Consider the following 22752-nt stretch of genomic DNA (forward strand, 5'->3'; position numbering starts at 1 on the left):
AATATATCACATCATTGTATCTTATCGTGTGATGTAAGTTTTAACAACTATGATTACATTTATTGTCAAAATGGTCAACTAGTTATGCGAGTTTAGCCATTTTATTTGCTCACAAGTTCATTCTTTAAACTCTCCACTTGAAACTCTTTAGAGGGTTACTACTACATTCTTCAACCATTTGTTACCTTTCACTCTATTCCACTCTCTCCTTGAACTTGGACACCTCACTATTCATTTGAGTAAAGAATCTATTACAACTTGTAAGTAAAGAAGAAAATTCCAATTCATGTGGTCTTGCACCTTCTCAATGCCCATTTTCCAAACCAAGGATGGAAGCTAATGTTCTAAAATCAATTTCTGATTAACATATTACTATCTCAAAATTCACATTGAATGAGCCATTTAGCATGAGAAAATGATCCTAAGCAACACTATCCTTGGCTTGATGACAAGCATTTTGATATATAATGTCTATCATTAGGGTAATGGTTGTCAATTAGTCAAAAGTCATCACTCATCCCTTCTTTAGATTAGCAAGTTATTAGGCTGTCAGAATTAGGAATGAGAATTCTAGATAGAATAGCCCACTTTATGCCTAAGATTAAGATCAAAAATTACAAAATTCTACAAAATAGGGAAAATGACAAAAATATTAATATAGCTATATGTTTAAAAACATTAAAAACATTTGGAAAGGCTAAACATGAAGCAAAAAATAAATGAACACAACTATAAGATTGGGCAGAAAAGGCAATAGAAAAAGACCATGGAAAAATGGATTACAATGTAACCAGGGAAGTAAATTCCATCATTTTGTAACAGAATTACATTCTAATGCTTACAAGTGAAGGTTCTGAGTTTCAAACTTTTATTTTGTTTTATAGGTAACATATGGATATTGTCCACGGTAGGAAGAAAAGATGACTCTCCCCCTCCTACTAAGGAAAAATATATGAATCACAATGAGCAACCATTTGCTAAAAACACCAATAACCACTCTTACATTCTAATAATTGGTAGCAGAGACTCTTTTAAGTTCTTTTAACTTTCATATGTTACCATATAAATAATATTTCAGGCGCAAAGAAGGGTGGAGTTCCCACCCCTCCCAATAAGTGAACATATATCAATCACAACATGTAATCAATTTCTTATGCTTTCAATGATAATCATACAACATCGTAAGACTTTTGATCAGTGGTGCTAATGGAGTGAGAGAGTGATGGCAATGAGGGAGATACTCGAGAGGAAAATCGGAGAAGAAGAAAAGAGGGTAGCTTTGGGGTGGAGTCAAAGACGTTCAAGATCGGTGTAGAGGAGAAGAAGGGTAAAACACAAGTCATTATTGTGGAGAGCAAGGGAGGGGTTTCATCTTGGGTCCGTCTGGGGCCGATGAGTGTAGAAGTCTTCTTGGACAGTCTGAACCAATGCATCAAGGAAGAGAAAAATGGAAAATGGGAAAGGGGATGGAAAGAAAATGGGAGAACTTATTCCTTGGTGCGGGATGAGAACAGAGCAGGGTACTATCTTCGATTAGGGATGGTCAACAAGGAGAAGAGGAGGTTTAGTATCTTTATCCCGAAAGGTAAAGGCGCAAGGGGGGGATGGATCTCTATGGTGGAGATGTTACAAAGATTGGTAAGAAACCTTGGCAAAAAGGAGAACAAGCAAGAAGAAAGGGCCATGGTGAAACCGAGAATGGAAAGGTCGTACGCGGAAATGGTGAAAGGGTCGAGGGGCAGGGAGGGTAAAGTGGTCAGAGTGGAAGTTAGAGGGGAGGAAATCAGTGAAAACCTGCGCAAATTAGAGCATTGTCTTGTCGGCAGCTGGAACCCTAGCTCAGCAACAGGAGTGGATTTGGAGAGATAGGACGGTTAATGGCGAGGTCTTGGGGGTTGCAGGGTAAGTTAGGGCTGGCAAGGTTGGAAAAGGGTAGGATTATTTTGGAGTTTGAATTTGTGGGTGACCACTTTCCTGTGTTGCTAGAGGGTGGTGCTATAAGAAGAGGCCCCTCCCCTTTCAGATTCGAAAATATGTGGCTTAAAGTTGAAGGGTTTAAAGATCTCATCCATAGCTGGTGGCAGGGAATAGAGGGTAGAGGCAGTGCTAGCTATAGATTGGCTACAAAAATGAAAGAGATCAAACAAAAGCTTAAAGTGTGGAATAGGGAAGTGTTTAGGAGATTAGAATACAATAAAGTTGTTGCTCTCCAACTAGTGGACCACTGGGACCTGGTGGAAAGTGAGAGAAGATTATCAGAAGAGGAAACAACTTCAAAAAAGGAAGCTAAGGAGAGTTATGCTAAGTGGGCCTCTTTGGAAGAAACTCATTGGAGGCAGCATTCAAGGAAGTTATGGTTAAGGGAAGGGGGCAGAAATACAAGCTATTTTCATCGAATGGCGGCTGCTCATCATAGAATCAATCATATGGGCAGAATTAAGATAAACGGGGTGTGGCTGTCCGAGGAGAAGGAAGTGAGAGAAGGGGTAGCTAATGCTTATAAATATTTACTCATAGAAAATTCGGATTGGAAGGCAGATATAGAAAGGTTGCAGTTAGAGCATATTAGTCAGCAAGAAGCGGAGAACTTGGAACACCCTTTCTTTGAGGATGAAATTCATAGTGCCCTGATGGAGATGAATGGGGACAAAGTCTCAGGACCGGATGGATTTACTATGGCATTTTGGCAAAGCTGCTGGGTTTTTGTTAAAGAGGAGGTCTTGGATTTGTTTAAGGAGTTCCATGAGCAAAGTGTCTTCATCAAGAGTCTCAACAATACATTTCTGGTATTGTTACCCAAGAAGGGGGGGCTGAGGATCTTAGGGATTTTAGGCCAATCAGTCTTTTGGGGGGGCTGTACAAACTATTGGTTAAGGTGTTGGCCAATAGACTCAAGAAAGTGATAGGGAAAGTGGTCTCCCTAGATCAAAATGCATTTGTGATGGGTAGGCGGATCCTTGATGCCTCTTTAATTGCAAATGAGGTGATTGATGCTTGGCAAAAAAGGGAAGAGAAGGGTCTCATCTGTAAACTGGATATTGAGAAAGCTTACGACAGTTTAAATTGGCAGTTTTTTATGAAAGTCATGAAAAAAATGGGGTTCGGATCAAAGTGGTTGGGTTGGATGTAGAGTTGCATATCCACAGCCAAGTTTTCAGTGTTGGTGAATGGAGTGCCAACTGGTTTTTTCCCAAGTTCTAAGGGGTTGCGGCAAGGAGATCCTCTTTCTCCTTACCTCTTTGTTATGGGAATGGAAGTTTTGAGTACTCTCATTAGGAGGGTTGTAGAAGGGGGATTTTTGTCAGGGTGTAGGATCTGAGGAGGTGGAAGACAGTCGGTGCATATATCCCATCTGTTATTTGCTGATGATACAATAGTTTTCTGTGAGGCTAGGAAAGAGCATCGGACTCTTTGGAAGGAAAGAAATAGACTAGCATTTAAGAAAGGGGGGGGGGGGGGAGGGTGATAGCAATTCAGAAATTAAAAAATTCTTTTGTCTGTAATTTATGGTGTTGGGCTAGATTGTATAGTGGAGAGAGTTCGCTGTCTCTTATAGGCTTCTTGGAGTGGATAGCCTCCAGATAAGGGCTGGTGGGATTTTTTTGCTTTCTTTTTGGTTGTGAGGCTTAGCTGGTTTGTATACTCCCTGTATACTTTGTGGCTTTTTGGCCTCTTTTTAATATATTCAACGCTTATCTATCAAAAAAACACAAAAAAAAAAAAAATGATAATCATACAACATCATCCACATTTGAAATCAAGTAATATCATATTTATCCAACCACATGATCATAGAGAAAAGATATAGCTATGATTATAATAGAAGGAACAAAACAAAATAGAAAGATCATAAAATTTACCTACTCAATCTTCTGGGTAATCAAAACAAAAACAAATCCTAAAAAAAATCTACATTCATTATGGCAGTCTGCAGATAAGCAAGCATATAAATAGTTCCAGATTTCAGTTAAGCAAATGCAGAAAGTAGCTATTCCAGTAGCAGATGCATATTAATAAGATCAAAACTGCATTTAGAACATACATGACTTTGTAATACATTTCAGTACTACTTCAGTATCTTTCACCACATATGCATCATATTGTAATATAATGGAAACCATTTCCACTGAAAGCTAAACCAAAATACAGAAACAAGTTCAACTCCTCACAAACATGGTACTTCTGACCCTAAAACAAACATGCAGAACTATACAAGACCCAGTGATCTGACAGCCATGAGAAACTAAAGGCAAGAAGCCCATTCTATGCAAACGTGCAAGCTAATCTTAAAAACCTGACAGCTATGCACCACCACAGTTAGTACATGCAATTATGAGCCTATGGAGCTGCCTTCTTTTCCAGTTGAAAACCAAACTGATTCTTCATACGGCTCACCCTGCGGTGCTCATTCATGGCTTCTATTGGTTTTGCAGATGCTTTCTCCAGCTCCTTGTCAAAGATGATCTGTCTGTCACGGCAGTCAGAGGTGCAAAATGCATGCAGGTAACTGCATTGCATCACCCAATCTCAGTAAAGTTTTGAAAAACTACAGCTTAAATACCCAGAAAGAGAGGGGGGAGGGGGACTTAAAAACACACACACAGAAAACAAAATCTGAACAATAAAATAAAACTTCCATTTGATACATAATCATGTATATCAACAAACTGAACCATGTAAAATCATGTTAATAGAATAATACATATTTAACCTCCATTAGAAAGTGGACATCTCCCATCTCACAGAGAAGAAAAACAAATAGGGAATCTACAGATGCCAGTGCTCAAACCAAAATATAAAATGAGAATGAAAAGGAATATAACCTGATAGTTTTCTGCATCAGGAACTGCAGAAGCATGTCACAGTTAATGAATATAGAAATGACAAACATTGCGAAAAAATTTGGTTTGAATTCGGTTTTCCATTTTGTTGAATTCGGTCTTCCATTTTGTGTTCTTTCCATTCCCTCACCTTTTTCTTAGTGATCAAACTGAGGGCTAATGAAAAATTAACAAACATTGGGAGAAAAAGGAAAAAAGAAGAATAAATAACAAATAAAAAAAGAAAAGCAGCAATCCAATTGGTTTCTAAGAAAATATATAGGTGCACAAAGGTATACTTTAGATGTTGATCAAGTTACATGAAGGGTTTCCACAAATAAAATCTACTATGAAAAATCTTCCAATATACTCCAAAAATCAAACTTATGAATGCAATTTAATGCATCATAGAGGAATTTCTAGGCAGTGATTTGATCTTTTTTATAAGAAAGGCATCTAATGAGAAAAAAAAAAGGGGGGCGCAACCCATGTGCATGGGGGTATACAAAGGGCACCAACAGATGGGAAAAACAATATCCAAGGACCCCAATATACTAAGGAGTCCCCAAGCAGTCTATGAGTCAAACAAGGACAAGGGGGCCGACATCTATAGATTCACAGCATGATAGAAAAAGAAAGTCTTTAAGTGGTTGAACCAAATGCTCCACACCTTCAAAAGTTATGCAATTTAAGTTCCTACCAAATACTCCCAAAAAGGCATATAGCTGCAGTTCTCCAAGCTGTCCCCCTCTTTTTCCCCCACAAAGCTCCCTTAATTTGGTATTTTTAGAAATAAGGCGATCAAAAAAAGGTTCAGATCAAAATAAATGTCATCCTACAAATACAACTTATCCAAATAGGATCTTGAATGCCTTAAAAAGACATCTTTTTAGCACAAACCCTCTCTCAAATCCCCCCAATCAAGTATGATTGATTGACTTGATTGACCTGTCTTTCCATCTTTTGGAAACCTCAACAACAGATAGCATGTTATTCAGAATTTCATTTTCTTCTATATTCTCTGATTTTTCATCAACTAAACAGAGGAAGGAAAAGAAAATTAGAACAATGAAAAATAAATCAAATCTATATGGAAAATAATAAAAAGCAATAACAGATTAGATTTGTTGTTTCATATCAGAGACATAATTTTTTTTTAAAAAAAAAAAAAGGAAAAGGAAAAAGAATTATATATAGGAAATTTTGCATTAGATGCTAATTAGCTTTCAAAAAAACCCAAATATGATGCCAGTTTCAAAAGTAAAAGGAAAAAGGGGTGTAGGTGTGCATGCATCAAAGAAATGAGAGCTTATTGGAAAGAAAACAAAGTAAAATTTTAAATCTATGAATTCTCATTATTTACAGGCCAAAAGATAATCACTTAGTAGTGCCTAGCAATGGTATTAGCCAGATTGTCCTTCTTTTCCTCCAGTTTCATAGCAACCAAACATAGCATAATAGAAAACGACAAAAGAAAGCTAGACGTCAGAGCTTAGATAAGGACCAAGAATCATTGAAACCAATCTTGAAAAACGCATTAGGTACTTCACATGGTTAAAGCTCAACAGAAAGACGAAACAGACAACAGAGACAAAAGATCAGTGATGAGTTTCTGTTTGGTTTCTGAGAAAATAGATTAAAAAGGATAATAATAAAAAAAAAAAAGGAAAGAAAAAGAAAGAAATCAAAATTCTGAATCTCAGAATTTCCATCATGTAGAACTCAAGAAAACAAGAAATTCCGCTCAAACTAGCCCTAAAAAGCAAGTTGCCTTTAGAATCTTAACATTTTCTTCACATTGCTTTTCTTTTCCTTCATTTTCTAGGCAATAAAAAAGACCAAAAAAAAAAAAGAACCATACCCATACATAAAAACTTCAGCATTCTCATGGATCTTCTTCTTGCAATAGTAACACTTCTGGAGGAATCCACCAATGGGGCCCTCAAAACTCTCATCAAACTTCCCCTTCTCCGTCTCTGGAGATGCCACTGTCAGAATCTTTGGTCGAGACTGGTGGTCCGCCACCAGCTCTGAAGGCTTCAAAATCTTAGCTGAATCACTTGCCCCATTAGCTGAAGCAGTTTCTGCAGCTATAGCACTGTGCTTCTCCCATCGGAGGTCCGGCGACCCCATAGCCAGTGGAGATACCTGGCTAAGAAAACTAGCATCATCAAAGCTTAACGACCTACCAACCCGTGGGCGCTTCATCGGCATTTGAGAAATGTTAAGGTTTAGATAGGTTAAAGGTAGAATTGTACATAGCAGAGAGAGTGAGAGAAGGGGAGGGCTAAAGTGCATGGGAGGTATATATAGGGTATTGTGGTCCCCAGATCAGCCACTCCACTAACAAGCAAAGAAAATGATTATTTTTTATGGTGAACTTCGTGATTTTCCTACAGTGACGAAAGCTCCTGCAACCCCTCTATTTGGAATTTTGCCAGAATCTTTCTTTCAATGGCGGAGAATCCGTGGCTCCCAGTCACGAACACTCTATACTTGTTTAAACCACTTCATGTATCTCATAGAATGAGTTCCACAAGATCATGGTGTTTCTTATAAGGGGGAAAAAGTGTTGGACTCATTCTTGTGTAGGCACTTGCAAAATGACTCAACTTGCAGCACACTAACAAATGATGAAGTTCTACTGTGTGACTAATAAAAAGGTATTCTATGGCTAGGAGGTAATATCCATGGTCCATGGTTATGTCATAATCACATAAATCCACAAGGCCCCAAAACACAAAAATTCCCCAGCCAGTCTATGAATTCAAACAAGATAAAGGGATGAACATCTACCAACTCATGGAACCAGCCTTCAAGTGATTGAACCAAACACTTCACCCCTTCAAAGTTATGTGATTGTGTCCCTACCAAATAGTCCAAAAAAGACGTAAAAAGGAGCGTTTCTCTAAGCTTTCCCCTCATTTTACCAAAATGTTCCTGTGATTTAGTATTTTTTGTAACAAGGTAATCAATAAGAAGTTTAGATCAAAATAAATGCCATCCCATAAATATAAATCATCAAATTAAATGCCTTAAAAAGGCATCTTTTCTTTTAGCACAAAGCCATTCTCCAACCCAAAAGCACAATCTTCCCAAAAAACAAGATAAAAGAAGGAAATAAACCTGTGAACCTTAGATTTTCAATTTTTTTTTTTTTTCATTTGAATAAACAAAAGGCCTCAATCAAGCACAACTGATGACTCAATTGAGCGGTCTTTCCATTTTTTGAGAACCTAAATAACAAAATAACATGCTACTCATTTTCTTCTATTTTCACTAGTTTTTCATTAACTAGAGAGAGGGGAAAGGAAAGGAAAATTGAACAAAGAAAAGTAAATAAAATCTATATGGAAAATAATAAAAAGGAACAGTAGATTAGATATGTAGTTTTCAAATCAGAGCCAAAAAGTTCAAAGACAAAAAGAGAGAGATTATCAAGCCTCTAGTGTCCATATAGGAAACTTTTGTATTAATTTTTAAATGCTAATTAGCTCCCAAAGAAAACCTAGATCTGATGACAGTTTCAAAAGCAAAAGGAGGAAGGGAGTGTGGATGTAGGCATCATGGAAATGAGAAGTTGTAGGACACGAAAAGAATGTAAAATTTGCTTTTACAAATTTTCCTTATTGACAAGCCAAAGACAATCACTTAGTTGTGCCTAGCTATAGCGTTTGTTAGATTTTCCTTCATTTACTCCAAGTTCTCAGCAACCAAATAGAGCACAATAGAAAAAAGACAAACAAAGGCAGATATCAAAGCCTATATAAGGACCAAGACTCTTTGACACTAATCTTTAAAAAACCATTAGGCATTCACAAGGTTAAAGGTCAATAAAAAGAAGAAACAAACAACAAAGAGAAAAGAATAGTGATATGGTTCCTGAGAACATGGAGTAGAAGGAAAGAAGGAAGTCAAATTACTTAATCTCAAAATTCTTTTCACGTAGTATTCAAGAAAACAAGAAATTCCACTCAAACTAGTCCACGATCTAAACATTTTCTTCCCATTTCTTTTCTTTTCCTTCATTGTCTTGACAAACAAATAGACAACAAAAGTAACCAAAAAAAAGAAAAAACCTATCCATACATAAAAACGTCTATATTCTCATGAATCCTCTTCTTATAGAGGTAAGACTTATGAAGAAACTCCACAATCAATCCCTCAAAACTCACATCAAGCTTCCCCTTGTCCATCTCCAAAGATGACACCATCAAGATCTTTGGTCAAGACCGGCGGTCCCCCATCAACTTTGAACATTTCAAAATCTAAGCTGAATCGCTCACACCTTTGGTAGAAGCAACCATTGCAGACATAGCAGTTTGTTTTTCCCACCGATGCTCCGGTGACCCCATAGAAACCTAGTTGAGAAAATTAGCATCATTGAAGTTTGAGGACCATCCAACTTGAAACTGCTTGTCTAGCATTTGAGAAATAATAGGGTTTAGATTTGTGGGATAAAGGTAGAGTCGTATAGAGCAGAGATAGAATAAGAGAGAAGGGAGGAAGGGGTAAGGTGCAATGAAGCATATTATATAGGATATGGTGGTCCCCAGATCAGCTACTCAACTAACAAACAAAGAAAATGCTAATGCTTTATGGTGAGCTTTTGGGTTTTCCTATAGTTAAGAAAGCTCTATTAACCCCTCTATCTAGAATTTTCTTAGAATCTTTCTTTTAATGGCGGAAAATACATGAACTCCCATTTACATATGATTTTGACTAGAACTCCATACCAGTGTATCCCACTTTAAGGTTCTCATATAATGAGTTCTACAAGATTACACTTTTTCTTATAAACGGGAAAATGTGTTACACTCATTTCTGTATAGACAATTGCAAAATGGCTCAACTTGTAGGACACTTGCAAATGATTGAGCTTCATCATGTGACCATTGAAAAAACATTCTAGGATTGGAAGGTAATATCCATGGACCATAGTTACATAAAAATGCAATAGAGGAGTCCCTGACCAATCTACGAAGTCAAACAGAGACAAGGGGCCAGTATCTATGAACTTGAGGCACCATAGGATCATGGTAGAAATAAGAGAGGCATTAAGTAATTGAACCAAACATTCCCCTCCTTCAAAAGTTGTGATTACATTCCTACCAAATAGTCCAAAAAAGACATAAAGGAATGGTTCTCCATGCTTTCCCCTCATTTTCCCCCAAAAGCTCTTGTGATTTGGTATTTTTGGTAATAAGCCATCAATAAAATGTTCAAATCAAAATAAATGTTACTTAACTAATGATATATTCAATGCCCTAAAAGACATATTTTCTTTAACATAAATCCACTCTCAAATCTGAAAGCTCAATTCTGTGTAAAAGAAGGAAAATACAAATGTGGAATTTAGATTTTCAATTTCATTTGATTGAACAAATTAAAAGCCTCGATCATGCAGAGCCGATTAACCCAATTGACTTTTGATCTTTCCATTTTCTTGAAACCTCGACAACCAAAAACATGTTATTCAAAATTTAGAACATGTTTTGAGATTGTTCTTGGAAACAGTTTTCTGTTCCTTAGAACAAAGAACAGTTTTCTAACTAAAAAAACATGTTTGAAATTTTTTTTACTTAAGTGTTTTGAGAAACCATTGAGAATATTTTTTGTACTTGAATTCTCAAATAGAATTTTATTTAAGAAAACAACTGAGAACAGTTTTTTTTTAAAATTCAAACAGACCCATATTTTCTTCTATTTCCTCTGATTTCTGATAAGATTAGATCTGTTGTTTCCAAAACAAAGCCATAAAATTAATAACAACAACAATAATAATAATAATAAAAAAGTCTTTAGTGTTCATATAAGAAACTTTTGCATTCGACGCTAATTAGCTGCCAAAAAAATTCGAGATATGATGTTGGTTTCAAAGCAAAAAGTCGGCGTAGGTGTAGGCATCATAGTAGGGAACAAAAAAATTAAAATTTTGAATCTATGAATTTTCATTATTTTCAGACCAAAAGACAATCACTTAGCTGTGCCTAGCAATAGTATTTGCCACATTTTCCTACTTTTACTCCAGTTTCTGAGCAACCAAACATAGTAAAACAAAAAACCAAAAAAGAAAACATACAAAAGCTAGACGGTCAAAGCCTTTATAAGGACCAAGAATCATTGAAACCAAAATTGAAAAACCCATTAGGCACTTCACATGGTTAAAAGCTCAAGAAAAAAGAACAAACAGGCAACAAAGCGGTTTCTGAGGTTCTATTTGGTTTCTGAGAAAAAGCAGTAAAAGGAAAAAAAAAGAAAAAGAAAAAAAGAAATCCAAATTCTAAATCTTGAAAGTTTCTTCAAGCAGAAGTTTCCACTCAAACTAGTACTAAAAGAGTAAGTTGTCATTAGGATCTAAACATTTTCTTCCCATGTTTTCCCCCTCCAATTTCTGGGCAACCAAATAGACAAAAAACAGAGACAAAAAAAAAACCTTACCCATACATAAAAACTTCAACATTCTCACGGATCTTACTATTGCAGTAGTAACACTTCTCAAGAAACGCCCCAATCGGCTTCTCAGAACTCACATCAACCCTCCCCCTGTCCATCTCCGGAGACGCCACCGTCAGAATCGTCGGCCGAGCCTGCTGGTCCCCCGCCACATCCGAAGGCTTCAAAATCTTAGCCGAATTGCTCGGCGTAGCGCTGCGCTTGTCCCACCGGTGCTCCGGCGTAGGAACCTGGCTGAGGAAACCAGCGTCTCCAAAGCTCGAAGAGCGACCGACCCGCGAACGCTTGACCGGCATTTGTTAAATTCTAGGGTTTAGATTTGTGGAATAGTACAGAGCAGAGAGAGAGAGAGAGAGAGAGTGAGTATGAGAAAGAAGAAAAGGGCGGGTTAAGGTGCATGGGAGGTATATATAGGGTACTGTGGTCCCCAGATCAACTCCTCCACTAAAAAACAAAGAAGATGCCCCAATTTTTTTAAGCCGGTTTTGGTGTTATCCTTCAGTCGCGAAAGCTCCACTTACCCCACTGTTTGGAATTTTCCCCGGAATCCTTCTTCCCATGGCGGAAAATCCGTGACCTCTCTCAGTCAAATTTGATTTTGACTGAAACTCTTTGCCTTTCCATACTGTGCTTGGATCCGATGTCCCTATGCTTGTTTATTTTTTTTAAACCAATATAGTATATTTTACCCTGATTCTTAGCCACGTAAGCATCCACGTGAATTATATCAATTATTAAAAAATTAGATCGCTCGAATCACGCAAGTGATTACGAAATTTTTAATTATTACCGATATCAAATACGTGTATGATGACGTGGCTCTCCTAATTAGCTCCTGCATCCCTTGTAAATATAAGAAACCTTAGAGGGTAATGTAGTAAATTACATGTATATATATAGAAATGATGACGCATGCCTCTTCCAAATTCAGATGTATCCATCCTTCACTGCACTTTTTGACTTTTTCCAACTGCATGCATCCCTCGTGCCGTTGAGAAATATCGACCACAAAACCAATAAATAAATAAAATATGCCATTCTCTCCCAGCACCAAAATAAGATTACGTGTCATACCTATTTTAAAAAAAATTAGAATTTATTTTGGTAATTATTTTAAAATATAATTTTTAAAAACAATTTAAAAAAATTATTCTCTAATTTTTATAAAATTGTTTAAAAATAAAAAATGTTTTAAATTTCTTTTTAATATTTTTAAATATGTTTTAAAAATAAAAATTTATATTTAATATTTTATTTTTAATCATATAATTATTTGTTAAAATAGTTATTAGAAAATAAGTGAAAATAATATAAAATAACTAAAAGATATTTTTAAAAAATATCTTGTATTTTATTTTTAATAATATAAAATAAAAAATATTTTTTAGTTGTCAAAAGTGTTTTTTATGTTTTTTGTTCTAAAAAATAAAAAATATTCTAAAAAACAATTCCAAATACTTAATTTTTTTTTTCATATTCTTAAAAGTATAAAATATAATATTTTTAGAAAACACTTTTATAGTTATTTTTACTTATTTGAAAATTATTTTTAAAATAATTATATAATTATGAAGAATAATTACAAATAAAATATCATTTTAAAAATTAAAAATATGAAAAAAAAAAAGATTAAAAATATTTCAAATTCCAAAAAGGAATTTTGTTTTACAAAACATTTAATAATAATTTTTAGAATTATTTTCAAACACACCTTCCAAACAAAATGAAAATTTTTTGGGAAAATTTATATGTTAGGTTAAAAATAACTCTTTACTTTAAATTCTTTCTCCATGTAAATTAGATGTTTTTTTATTTATTATTTATCATTTTTTTAATTTTCTTCATTTATTCTTAATTTTTTAATTATTACCGATATCAAATATGTGTATGATGACGTGGCTCTCCTAATTCGCTCTTGCATCCCTTGTAAATATTAAAAACCTTAGAGGGTAATGTAGTAAATTACATGTATATATATAGAAATGATGACGCATGCCTCTTCCAAGTTCAGATGTATGCATCCTCCACTGCACTTTTTGACTTTTTCCAACTGCATGCTTCCCTCGTGCCGTTGAGAGATATCGACCACAAAACCAATAAATAAATAAAATATGCCATTCTCTCCCAGCACCAAAATAAGATTACGCGTCATACCTATTTTTAAAAAAATTAGGATTTATTTTATAACTATTTTAAAATATAAATTTTAAAAATAATTTTTAAAAATTATTCTCTAATTTTTATAAAATTGTTTAAAAATTCAAAATGTTTCAAATCTCTTTTAAATATTTTAAAATATGTTTTAAAAATAAATTTTATATTTAATGTTTTATTTTTAATTATATAATTATTTGTTAAAATAATTCTTAAAAAATAAGTGAAAACAAAATATTTTGAAAAAAAATCTTACATTTTATTTTTAATAATATAAAATAAAAAATAATTTTTAATTATCAAAAGTGTTTTTTATATTTTTTGTTCTAAAAAATAAAAAATGTTCTAAAAAATAGTTCCAAATACTTAATTTTTTTTTTTTCATATTCTTAAAAGTATAAAATATAATATTTTTAGAAAACACTTTTATAGTTATTTTTACTTATTTGAAATTTATTTTTAAAATAATTATATAATTATGAAGAATAATTAAAAATAAAATATCATTTTAAAAATATGGAAAAAAAATAAAAATATTTCAAATTCCAAAAAGGAATTTTGTTTTACAAAATATTTAATAACAATTTTTAGAATTATTTTTTAACACACTTTCCAAACAAAATGAAAAACTTTTGGAAAAAAATCTCTATTAGGTTAAAAATAACTCTTTACTTTAAATTCTTTCTCCATGTAAATTAGATGTTTTTTTATTTATTATTTATCATTTTTTTTTTATCTTCTTCATTTATTCTTAATTTTTTTCAATCATCTATTTGAATTCATGATTCTTGGCTTGGTGCCAATTATTGAATCATATTTTGATTATCTCATTTAAAAATCAATTAAATTTTAATAATAATAGATTAAACCTTGGTGAGATTCGATATACCATCTTACAAATTTCTTTTAATAACCATCATTTAAGTGTTCTATCTTCAAGCTCGTTTGATAGCGATTTTAGGAAGTGCTTCTAACTTTTTTTTTAACACTTGAAATATTTTATCATTCAAGTATTATAAGGACTAAAAATGTTCGATGGACTGATGTGGAGCTGCGGGGACCTTGGCACCTTTGGATTTTTCTTCCACAACGACATCCAAGCTTCCATGTTTGGAGATGGGTTTAGCTTCAATGGTGGCGGCAAAGATGGACTGAGCTATGGCGGCAATGACCTTGGCACCTCCGGATTTTTCTTTTCCTTCAACTGCTACGACTATTGTTAAGATAGAGGTGGATCAGCCGTGAATAGGTATTGAAGGATTGGAATTTGGTGTGGTGAAGACGGAGATGATTTTAGAGTTGGAAGTCACCGGAACTGGAGATGCGAAGAAGTTGCAACGGTGATGGTGGGTTCTGGCCATGATTAAGGGGAAGCTGGTGGTGATTAATGGCGACAGTGGCCGACGCTCACCTCGTGCGACGGCTCTGCTTCAACTCTCTTTTTTTTTCAGTGGAAAAACCTAGAAAACGAAGAAGATGACGAAGGAAGAGGGGAAATAAAAAAGATGAGCCAAGAAACCTCTTCAAATTTTGATCGATGTTGACATGGAGATTTGGATGCTGCGGAGGAAGAAAAATCCGAAGGTGCCAAGACCACTGCAACTCCACATCAATCCATCGCCGCCGCACCACTATAATCTATTTTTTTTTATCGGTGATGGAGATTGGAAGGGCAATCTTAGCACAAAAAAGGAGGCTAGCTCAAAGTGCATGAAGACAATATTATTTTCCATATTAAAATCTGGTTATCATATTTCATAAAATTGGGTTTCAAAAACCATATATTTATCAAATGACCCCATCAAAACACAAGTTTCCCAAAGAAGTACAAAATAATAGGATTGAACTTGGATACAAAGAATGAGATCAATTTCCCTAGGAGCACAGATAAACAGTTGATTTTTTTCCACCAGAAATTGAGAAGGGTGAGCATTGGTGACCTGATGCTATAGTCCAAGATATCGGTCGTTCCATCAGGTGAAGCTCGGCAGAAGAGTGTTGGTGATTGGCACCGAATACCCAGAAGGGTCTGTACAAAATTGAATATGTCAAAGCACTGGCTATGCACTCAACTCCAAGATGAGATGATGTCTCAAGACTCTCGGTCCTTGAAAGTGAGTCACTGTGAGCTCAGCAACAGGATTCATAGTCCTTAAGGGGTTCCTGAAACCAGTTATTTCATTCTCAGGATTTTCTTGGTGCCACAGGATTTTCTCACAAGATGGATTACCAACATGATATTGCAAAAGGGTTATTGAGGTATAGGTGTAGTTTAATCTCTCAGAGATTCTAGCTCCTCTGATACCACTGACTTCTTCATAGTGTGTTTCGGCTGAATCCTTCTGCAAGAACATGGTGCCAAGCAGCATTAGTCAGAACCCATATTGAATTTAACATTTTAAGACACTGATTAAGAATGAAACCAAAATATAAACTAGCGCACACCGGTTCAAGTGGGGTTTTCAGAGGTCGTCATTTATATTTAACCAAAAATTGAACAACAGAGATTAACATCCTTCAAATGGTCAGGAAACCACAAACCATTTTTATGTAGCATACAGAAACTGAACATTCATCAACCCAAAATGGCTCAAGAAGTTCACCCACCAGCTGAACCTGTCACCCAATCAATGATATTCATATCAATGTAATGCAGAGTATTATCATACAAAATTATGTTGCTATATACCATTTGAAAGCATCACAAATCTTTGCATGATTGACAATGGACTAATTCAAGTTGCATCCAAGGCAACTTCTCAAGGGCTTCTATTGGGAAAAAGAATCCCATGAAATAGTATCTTGTGGTCCTTCAGTCAATTTTCTATTGAAAGATTGGTAGGATCCTTTTGTAACTAATAGCATTTATAGTTTATCAGGCCCAATTATGCAGCAATTGGATAGATCAAGCTTTTCTCTCTTCAGGGTAGGGATAACAAAGTCATCAATCGAATGAGCAATTGAAGGTATCTTTATAAGGGCAATTAGTACCAACAAGAGAGAGTAGACCAAGTCAGTATCTTATGAGAACATAAATTTATACTTGTATTGAGAGCCTGTTCTTCCTTCCTATGTAGTACTAGAAATACCAGGAAACAAGAAAATCAAAATAAACAATAAGAAATTCGAATACCCAACATAAATAAAAAAAATCAATAAACATGCTTTAAAAGAACAAAACATCCAAAACCTTACAAGTGGAGTACATAAAGTGAGACCATGAAGAGAAAGAACTCTGTTCTGATTTTCTCCTGCATTTCAAGATGAATTTAGTTACTATTATCCATGATACCATTCTTAAAATATTATGAATTAACAACATGTAGGACTATTTCAGTCAACCCTTGGGATCATCCAAATACAATTTTAATCACTATGGATTTGGATGGCACTTTACATGGCCATCCAAATCACTACTAGTACTAGTTTTGCAAATCCAGGAGCACTAGGAAGACGAAAGTAATAAAGCAATCCACTAAACCACAAACAATGCCTAGTCCCACAAACCACTGAACAAAGCCCGTGACATACTGATATATTGCATAGTTTACATAAATTCCTTGGTAGGTGCCCTTCCAAGGTATCAACAGAAGTTTTCACTGACATAAAAAAGACTTGGAATTCTCAGTTTCAAACACAACAACCAAAAGCCTTTTGAATCTGATGAAAGAAGTAGGCAGCTGAGAATTCCATCCACCCAAAACCATTTTTTTGCACAATTGCAATTGACCAAAATAAACAATCAGGACATATGGTGATAATTCAGAAAAGTAGTCAGCGGTTTTAAATCCCATACCACCTTAGGTTGATTTTGAAGTCTTCTTTTCAATCTTCATCTGCATTCAAAATAACCACATTCTATCGCATTACCACATCTCACAGGCAGGATTTTGAAAATTTTCAGAAGTAGGATTCAAGAATCTGTCATTATGTATGGATGAGCAAAATATCAAAGATTTTAATTATGTTATGTTATTCATTTAATGGTATATAATCTATGACTTCACCAATATTTCACCTAGCACTCCTGGTAACTTCTTATGTAGTGATTCAGTTTCCATTTCAATAGATGTTAAGAACTTACGTATTTCTAGAACACAAACGACTAACGAATATGAAACCCAGAAATGCTGCCTGTGTGAATTAAGCTGGCAAAAATTAGGAGAGTCATACAGGAATCTGAAGTTAGCATTGTCTGATTTGTTTTTGAAATGGTACTTTCAAATAAAAAATAATACATATTGGAGAGGAGTGTTAAATAGGTTAGCGTTCAAGGGAGGGGTGTTAAATATACAGAAACTCAAAAATTCTTTTGTTTGTACCTTGTGGAGTTGGGCTAGGGTGTATATTGGAGAGGAGTCCTCTTCACTCTTAGGTTTTTTTGAGTGGCTAGCAACCACTTAAGGGAGGGTAAGGGTCTTTGTTTTTGTGCTCTCGTTTTGAGGCAGATTTGTATACGTCCTGTATGCTTGGTGGCCTTTGCCCTTTAATATATTTGCGATATTTATCAAAAAATAAAAAATAATACATATTAAGAGTTTAAAATATCATTTGAGGGTTACAGACATAAAAACGAAAGAAAGGCAACTCTTCATTGGTCTGATTTTTTTTTGAGATAGCACATGCTTTGGCCATTGTTATCACATAAAATGAACAAAATCTGTCAAAGCCATCAATGAAGATTTCTTTTTAAGTATCTAGCCCATGGAAGAGCAGGAGTTGGATATCATGAATTGCAACTGAAGAAGTTTGAGAAGAAAAGGGAGTCAAAAGGGCAAAATGTTACCATATTAAAACTCAATTTTGTTGGGGAAGACTGGCTTGCCAAACATGCAAACTCACTGCAACATTTCTACACACTTGAGAATCTCCTTTGGAGTTAGAAATGCAACAATTTGATCAGACACCCAAGAATGGTGGAAATGTAACACTTTGATCTGATCCCTAGATCATCTAAGAATTGGTGAAGCAATTAATTCTTTGCCTTGTCTCCACTTCTCAGAAATAAGTAAACAGAGGTAAACCACTGATGACTCAAAAGTTTAAGCTACTAGATAGAGCCAATAACATATGTTCAAGCTATTAGCGACTGAGTCAGTACTGTATATTAAGCCGACTCAGATGAAACCCTTATATACTGTGTCTAATGTGCAACCTTTTGCCACATGCCTAAGGGCTAAATAAATGGAGGGGAAAAAACAAGCAGTCGCATGGGCACAAATCTAGGGCAACACCAAGGCTAATACAATGTTAACCCATGAGTTGACTTTAAACTTTAACCTGTCAGGTAATGGACCAGTAACATATCAAGCCTACACAGCTAAAGCCCTAATCAACTGAGATAGACTCCATTATATTCTCATGTACAAGGAAATAAACATGGAACCAAAAGAGAAACTTTAGAACTATCCACTCAGACTTTTATGAAGTTATCACCTGAAATTTTATGCAAGATGAATGTACCTAACATGGACCTGTACCTTTTTTCCTTTTTTCTGTTGATGTTACTGAAGCAAGGAGGAAGTCAAACAGAAAATGCCATAAAATGAAAAAAGGTAGCCCAAACTATAGACTCTTAACTGATTTCATTTTAACTAGTTCTGAAAATGGCTATTAATCAAGCTCTCCACAAACAAACAACCAGTCAAAATTCAGAAATTCAACTAAAATAGAGTGTTGATGACACAAACATATTCTGCAGCTGCCCTAAAAGATTCATGAAAGCAACATCATCAGATCCAGACAAATGAGTGATCAGACTGGAATCTTAGACTACATAGCTCACAATTTTCAAATTTAAATCCCTTTGTACTGCAGCCTTACAAATATCCTACAGAACAAGGAAAAGACTATAAATCCTACTTAGTTTTATATGACATGATGAAAATAAAAACTAAATAATTAATGTTATGTTTTCATCCTCATCAAAACTACTTGAGAGAAAAAAAAATCCAATGCGTAGGGCACACCAATGAAAGGATCTTTCTTTCCCTGTTTAGCAGGGATTTCTCCCCATATTGTTTAGGTAAATAGTCAGAAAAGAGTGGTGACTCGTGAATAAATGCCAATAGCACCGCACACAAGAAGCAAACATGACAAAACAGTTTGAATGAATAAGTTGTGCTAATGAATGTGTAAGTTGTAATGCTCAACAGGTATCAGCAATCTTAACCTTAACATACATTTTTCTGTATTCAAGGTAAACCCCACCTGGGCCCTGTCTTCCAATTTAATATATCTACTTACCAATGCTAGTGCAAGAAAGCAGAAGATATGTGTAGAAGACAACTGGTGTAGCTTTGTAACTGTTGGAAGAATTTGTAGGGCATTGAGGGCCATTAGAGTAGACTCAGTAGAGCTCCGAAATGCAAGTAATAGACCGAAAGCTCCATTAAAACAAGCCTACCCATTTCTTAAAAGTCAATGCAGCATCTCTCCTTCTGAATTGGGCTTCTGTTTGGACTTTGGGAGGCTTGCTCTTATAAAGTGTTTTATGGTATTTCAAGAAGAGGGTTCTGTACTTATATTTGTCAATGAACATCTTTCCTCTCTCCATCATCTCCACAACTTCATTAGCTCTAACAAAAAAACCCCCTCTGACAAATGTATAAAGTACAGCATCTAGGAGTTCCTGATCAAACTTCATCGAGGAAGAAGAAGCAAAAGACTTCATCTCGCCCCACAGCTCTGTTACCTCCACATATTTTCCCCCAATAGCAGCATACCCAGTGACCATAGAATGAAAAGTTTGTGCATTTGGGGCATGCCCTAAACTCCTCATCTTCTTCAGAGCCTTCTCAGCATCTTGCATCAGTCTCTTCCTACAGAAAAAATGGATTACATTATTCCAATCATGAACTCCACAATCCACTCTTTGCTCTTCCTTGATTTCATGCAACAGCTTTGCCATCAGACCTGCTTCACCACTCTCTGCACATCCCTTAACCAACATCTCAAATTCTCGATGACCAGATCTTGGTATTTTAGCCTCTTTCATCTCTTTGAATACATGGAGGGCCCCTTCAGTATCTTTTTGAAGCACTCGGGATTGAATCAATGCTTCATAACAACTTGAATCCAGCTGGACTCCAGCCTTTCGGGCATCTCGAAGCAGTGATGTGATCTCTCCTGCTCGATTTGCTTTACAATATGCTTTTAGGAGGGAAGAATACACAGAAGAACCAGTTCTAACCCCAGCCAAGCGCATCTCATCCAGTAGGTCATGTGCTTGATCTAACCAACCAAGCAAGATGCATGAATTAATGACATGAACCAAGGCTGAATTATCAGTGGAAACTGGAGAATCTTCCTTTTCTGCCTTGATTAGAAACTCCGCCAATTGCTTCGTCTTGCCAGCTTCCAGAAAAGCCTTGACCAATTTCACATAAATTCTTTCAGTTGGTTGGAGAATTCCACGTTCAGTTGTAATAAACTCAACCTGCATCTGCAATTTTGCTAACAGCCTATCAAGTATTTCTTTTGCCTCGGCCTCAAGCTTTAAGAAATTTCTGTCTCTAGAAAACTCCTCATAAGATATGGACAGGCTTGTATTTGGTCTAGCATTCTCTAAACCATCTGACTTTCTATGGCTTAAGCTTTTTTCAGAAACCTGTTCTTGAGTAGATGTATTACCACTTCCAACAGCTTCAAACATGAGTGTAGCAGCTGAAAGGGAATTCCGTGCTTCCCTTGCCTTTCGAAGCATTTCCAAAACCATATGGGATGCAGAATCTAAATCCCCAAACTTCAAATGGCATGTAAGCAAACAATTGTAGAATTGCCGAAACTGAATATCACTTAGATTATGGGCTTCATCTATGTGTCTCTTAAGCTTCCTAAGATCTTCTCTTCGCCCATTTCTTTCATAAATATGTGCCATTATGATAAGTAAATTCACATCAGGTTTGACACCAACTCGAGGCATCATGTCAAGGAGCTTCTCTGCTTTCCTAGTAGTCCCAAACAAAAGGCACCCGGCTAAAGCAATGTTGAAGGCCGTAGTATTAGGCTTCATGGCAAGCAAAGGCCTATTACTCTTTTTACGCGGATCCACCCTGCCATCCTGGAACAAGTAACCTATCTCAAGAATCAACTCGGCAGCAAGATATGCTCCTGAAGCCGTTTGTGACATGTGGGCCAAGATAGCAGACCAAGCAGAGACAGGAGGGAACTCTTCCATTTCAACCAATTTCCTCAAAACAGTAGATGCAGGAACTGGCAATCCACAACTTGCAAGACCAAAAGAGATGTAAATCAGAGTCTCCTTCTCCAACAAATTCTGCTTACTCTCTGCAAAAGCCCGTTCCACCAACCCATAAGCCTTCTCAAGCCACTGAACATCAAGGCTTTCTGAAAAACTTGTCAATACCGTGTTCACGATGGATTTCCTAGGAAACCCTTCCATACCCATATGCTGTTCAAACAACTTCCATGCATCACTATACCTATGACCATCAATTGCATTCTCCAATTCCTCACATAGTTTAGCTGGGTCCCGAGCCTGGACCAAGATTGTTCCACCCATACTCGAAAAGGACTGAATTGACCCACTCCGAGAATCCAGAACAGCATTTCCCATGTTTAAGTTTGTCAAATAAGGGCTGATAAACTGAAAAAATGGCCTGTCTCTCGAGAACCCACGAATTCGGCATATGGGAATGCTGTGATCACTGCAAAGAAGCGAGGAAAGCAGGGAGTAAGGGGAAAGCGGTGTGATATGAGACTTGAGTTTCCTGATTGACAGCATTTTCTCAATTCAAATAACGAGTACTAAGACGAGCAAAGTTGAGACCAAAATGAGCCAAAATCTGTAATGCGCTCAGAGATATTGAGACTCAACAGATGAATGATACAACAGGAAGATAAATTTCAGAGAAATGAGATATCCCCATCGGGGTATAAAAGAGAGCAATCGAGTGAATGGGTCTCCAATTGCAATTTCAGAAACACGCCCAAAAGGGAAATTTCACATACTTGAGATTACAGAGAGGGGAAGGGTCTAAGGGTTTTGAGAGAGAGAAAACAAGGGTTTAAGGGAGGAGATGATTTGACACGTGGCAGAAAAGTAACAACCCCGTGATAACTCAGGTTTATTTTATTTTATTACTATATCAGAGGTTTTAATAGCCTATCTTATAATATTTTAAATTTTAATTTTAAATTTAAAAAAAAAAAAAACCGTTTGAATTGTTTTGGCTACGTGACTCTAAAGGTTTTTGATATTTTATTATTTAAAATTAAAAAATATATTAATAACTAAAAAAAGAAAATGTTTTCAAGTAACATATTTTAATTATTTTTATTTATTTTTAAAAAATAATTA

The 22752-nt window shown here is 35.6% G+C and overlaps 2 protein-coding genes across 5 annotated transcripts; both read right to left on the minus strand.

Moving 5' to 3' along the window:
* Window positions 1-4004: 4004 nt before the first annotated feature.
* LOC100853829 (uncharacterized) lies at window positions 4005-11888 on the minus strand. Of its 2 annotated transcripts, none has more exons than XM_010653690.3 (2): window positions 6682-11888; window positions 4005-4507 (listed from the first exon to the last, which is right to left on the minus strand). In XM_010653690.3, the coding sequence occupies exons 1-2, from the start codon at window positions 7116-7118 to the stop codon at window positions 4339-4341; spliced, it is 606 nt and encodes a 201-aa protein (XP_010651992.1). In that variant the 5' UTR covers window positions 7119-11888; the 3' UTR covers window positions 4005-4338. The 2 variants fall into 2 exon arrangements, with proteins under 2 accessions (XP_010651992.1, XP_003632340.1); XM_003632292.4 differs by having other exon boundaries at window positions 11262-11836.
* Window positions 11889-15161: 3273 nt separating this feature from the next.
* Window positions 15162-22487, minus strand: LOC100853788 (pentatricopeptide repeat-containing protein At1g03100, mitochondrial). 3 transcript variants are annotated; one of them, XM_010653689.3, is made up of 3 exons: window positions 19677-22487; window positions 15972-16046; window positions 15162-15772 (listed from the first exon to the last, which is right to left on the minus strand). In XM_010653689.3, the coding sequence occupies exon 1, from the start codon at window positions 22174-22176 to the stop codon at window positions 19822-19824; it is 2355 nt and encodes a 784-aa protein (XP_010651991.1). In that variant the 5' UTR covers window positions 22177-22487; the 3' UTR covers window positions 15162-15772; window positions 15972-16046; window positions 19677-19821. The 3 variants fall into 3 exon arrangements, with proteins under 3 accessions (XP_010651991.1, XP_019076395.1, XP_003632339.1); XM_019220850.2 differs by having other exon boundaries at window positions 15876-16046; XM_003632291.4 differs by lacking the exon at window positions 15972-16046.
* Window positions 22488-22752: the final 265 nt, after the last annotated feature.

The sequence above is a fragment of the Vitis vinifera genome, chromosome 7 (genome assembly GCF_030704535.1).
Source record: "Vitis vinifera cultivar Pinot Noir 40024 chromosome 7, ASM3070453v1".
NCBI classification, from domain to species: Eukaryota; Viridiplantae; Streptophyta; class Magnoliopsida; order Vitales; family Vitaceae; genus Vitis; species Vitis vinifera.

Excerpts from the sequence above, each read along its gene's own strand:
- LOC100853788 (XM_003632291.4), bottom strand. The coding sequence starts at position 22,176 with ATGCTGTCAATCAGGAAACTCAAGTCTCATATCACACCGCTTTCCCCT.
- LOC100853829 (XM_010653690.3), bottom strand. The coding sequence starts at position 7,118 with ATGCACTTTAGCCCTCCCCTTCTCTCACTCTCTCTGCTATGTACAATT. Across the intron at positions 4,508-6,681 it reads GCTGAAGTTTTTATGTATGG|TTACCTGCATGCATTTTGCA; the intron begins GTATGGTTCTTT and ends GATGCAATGCAG.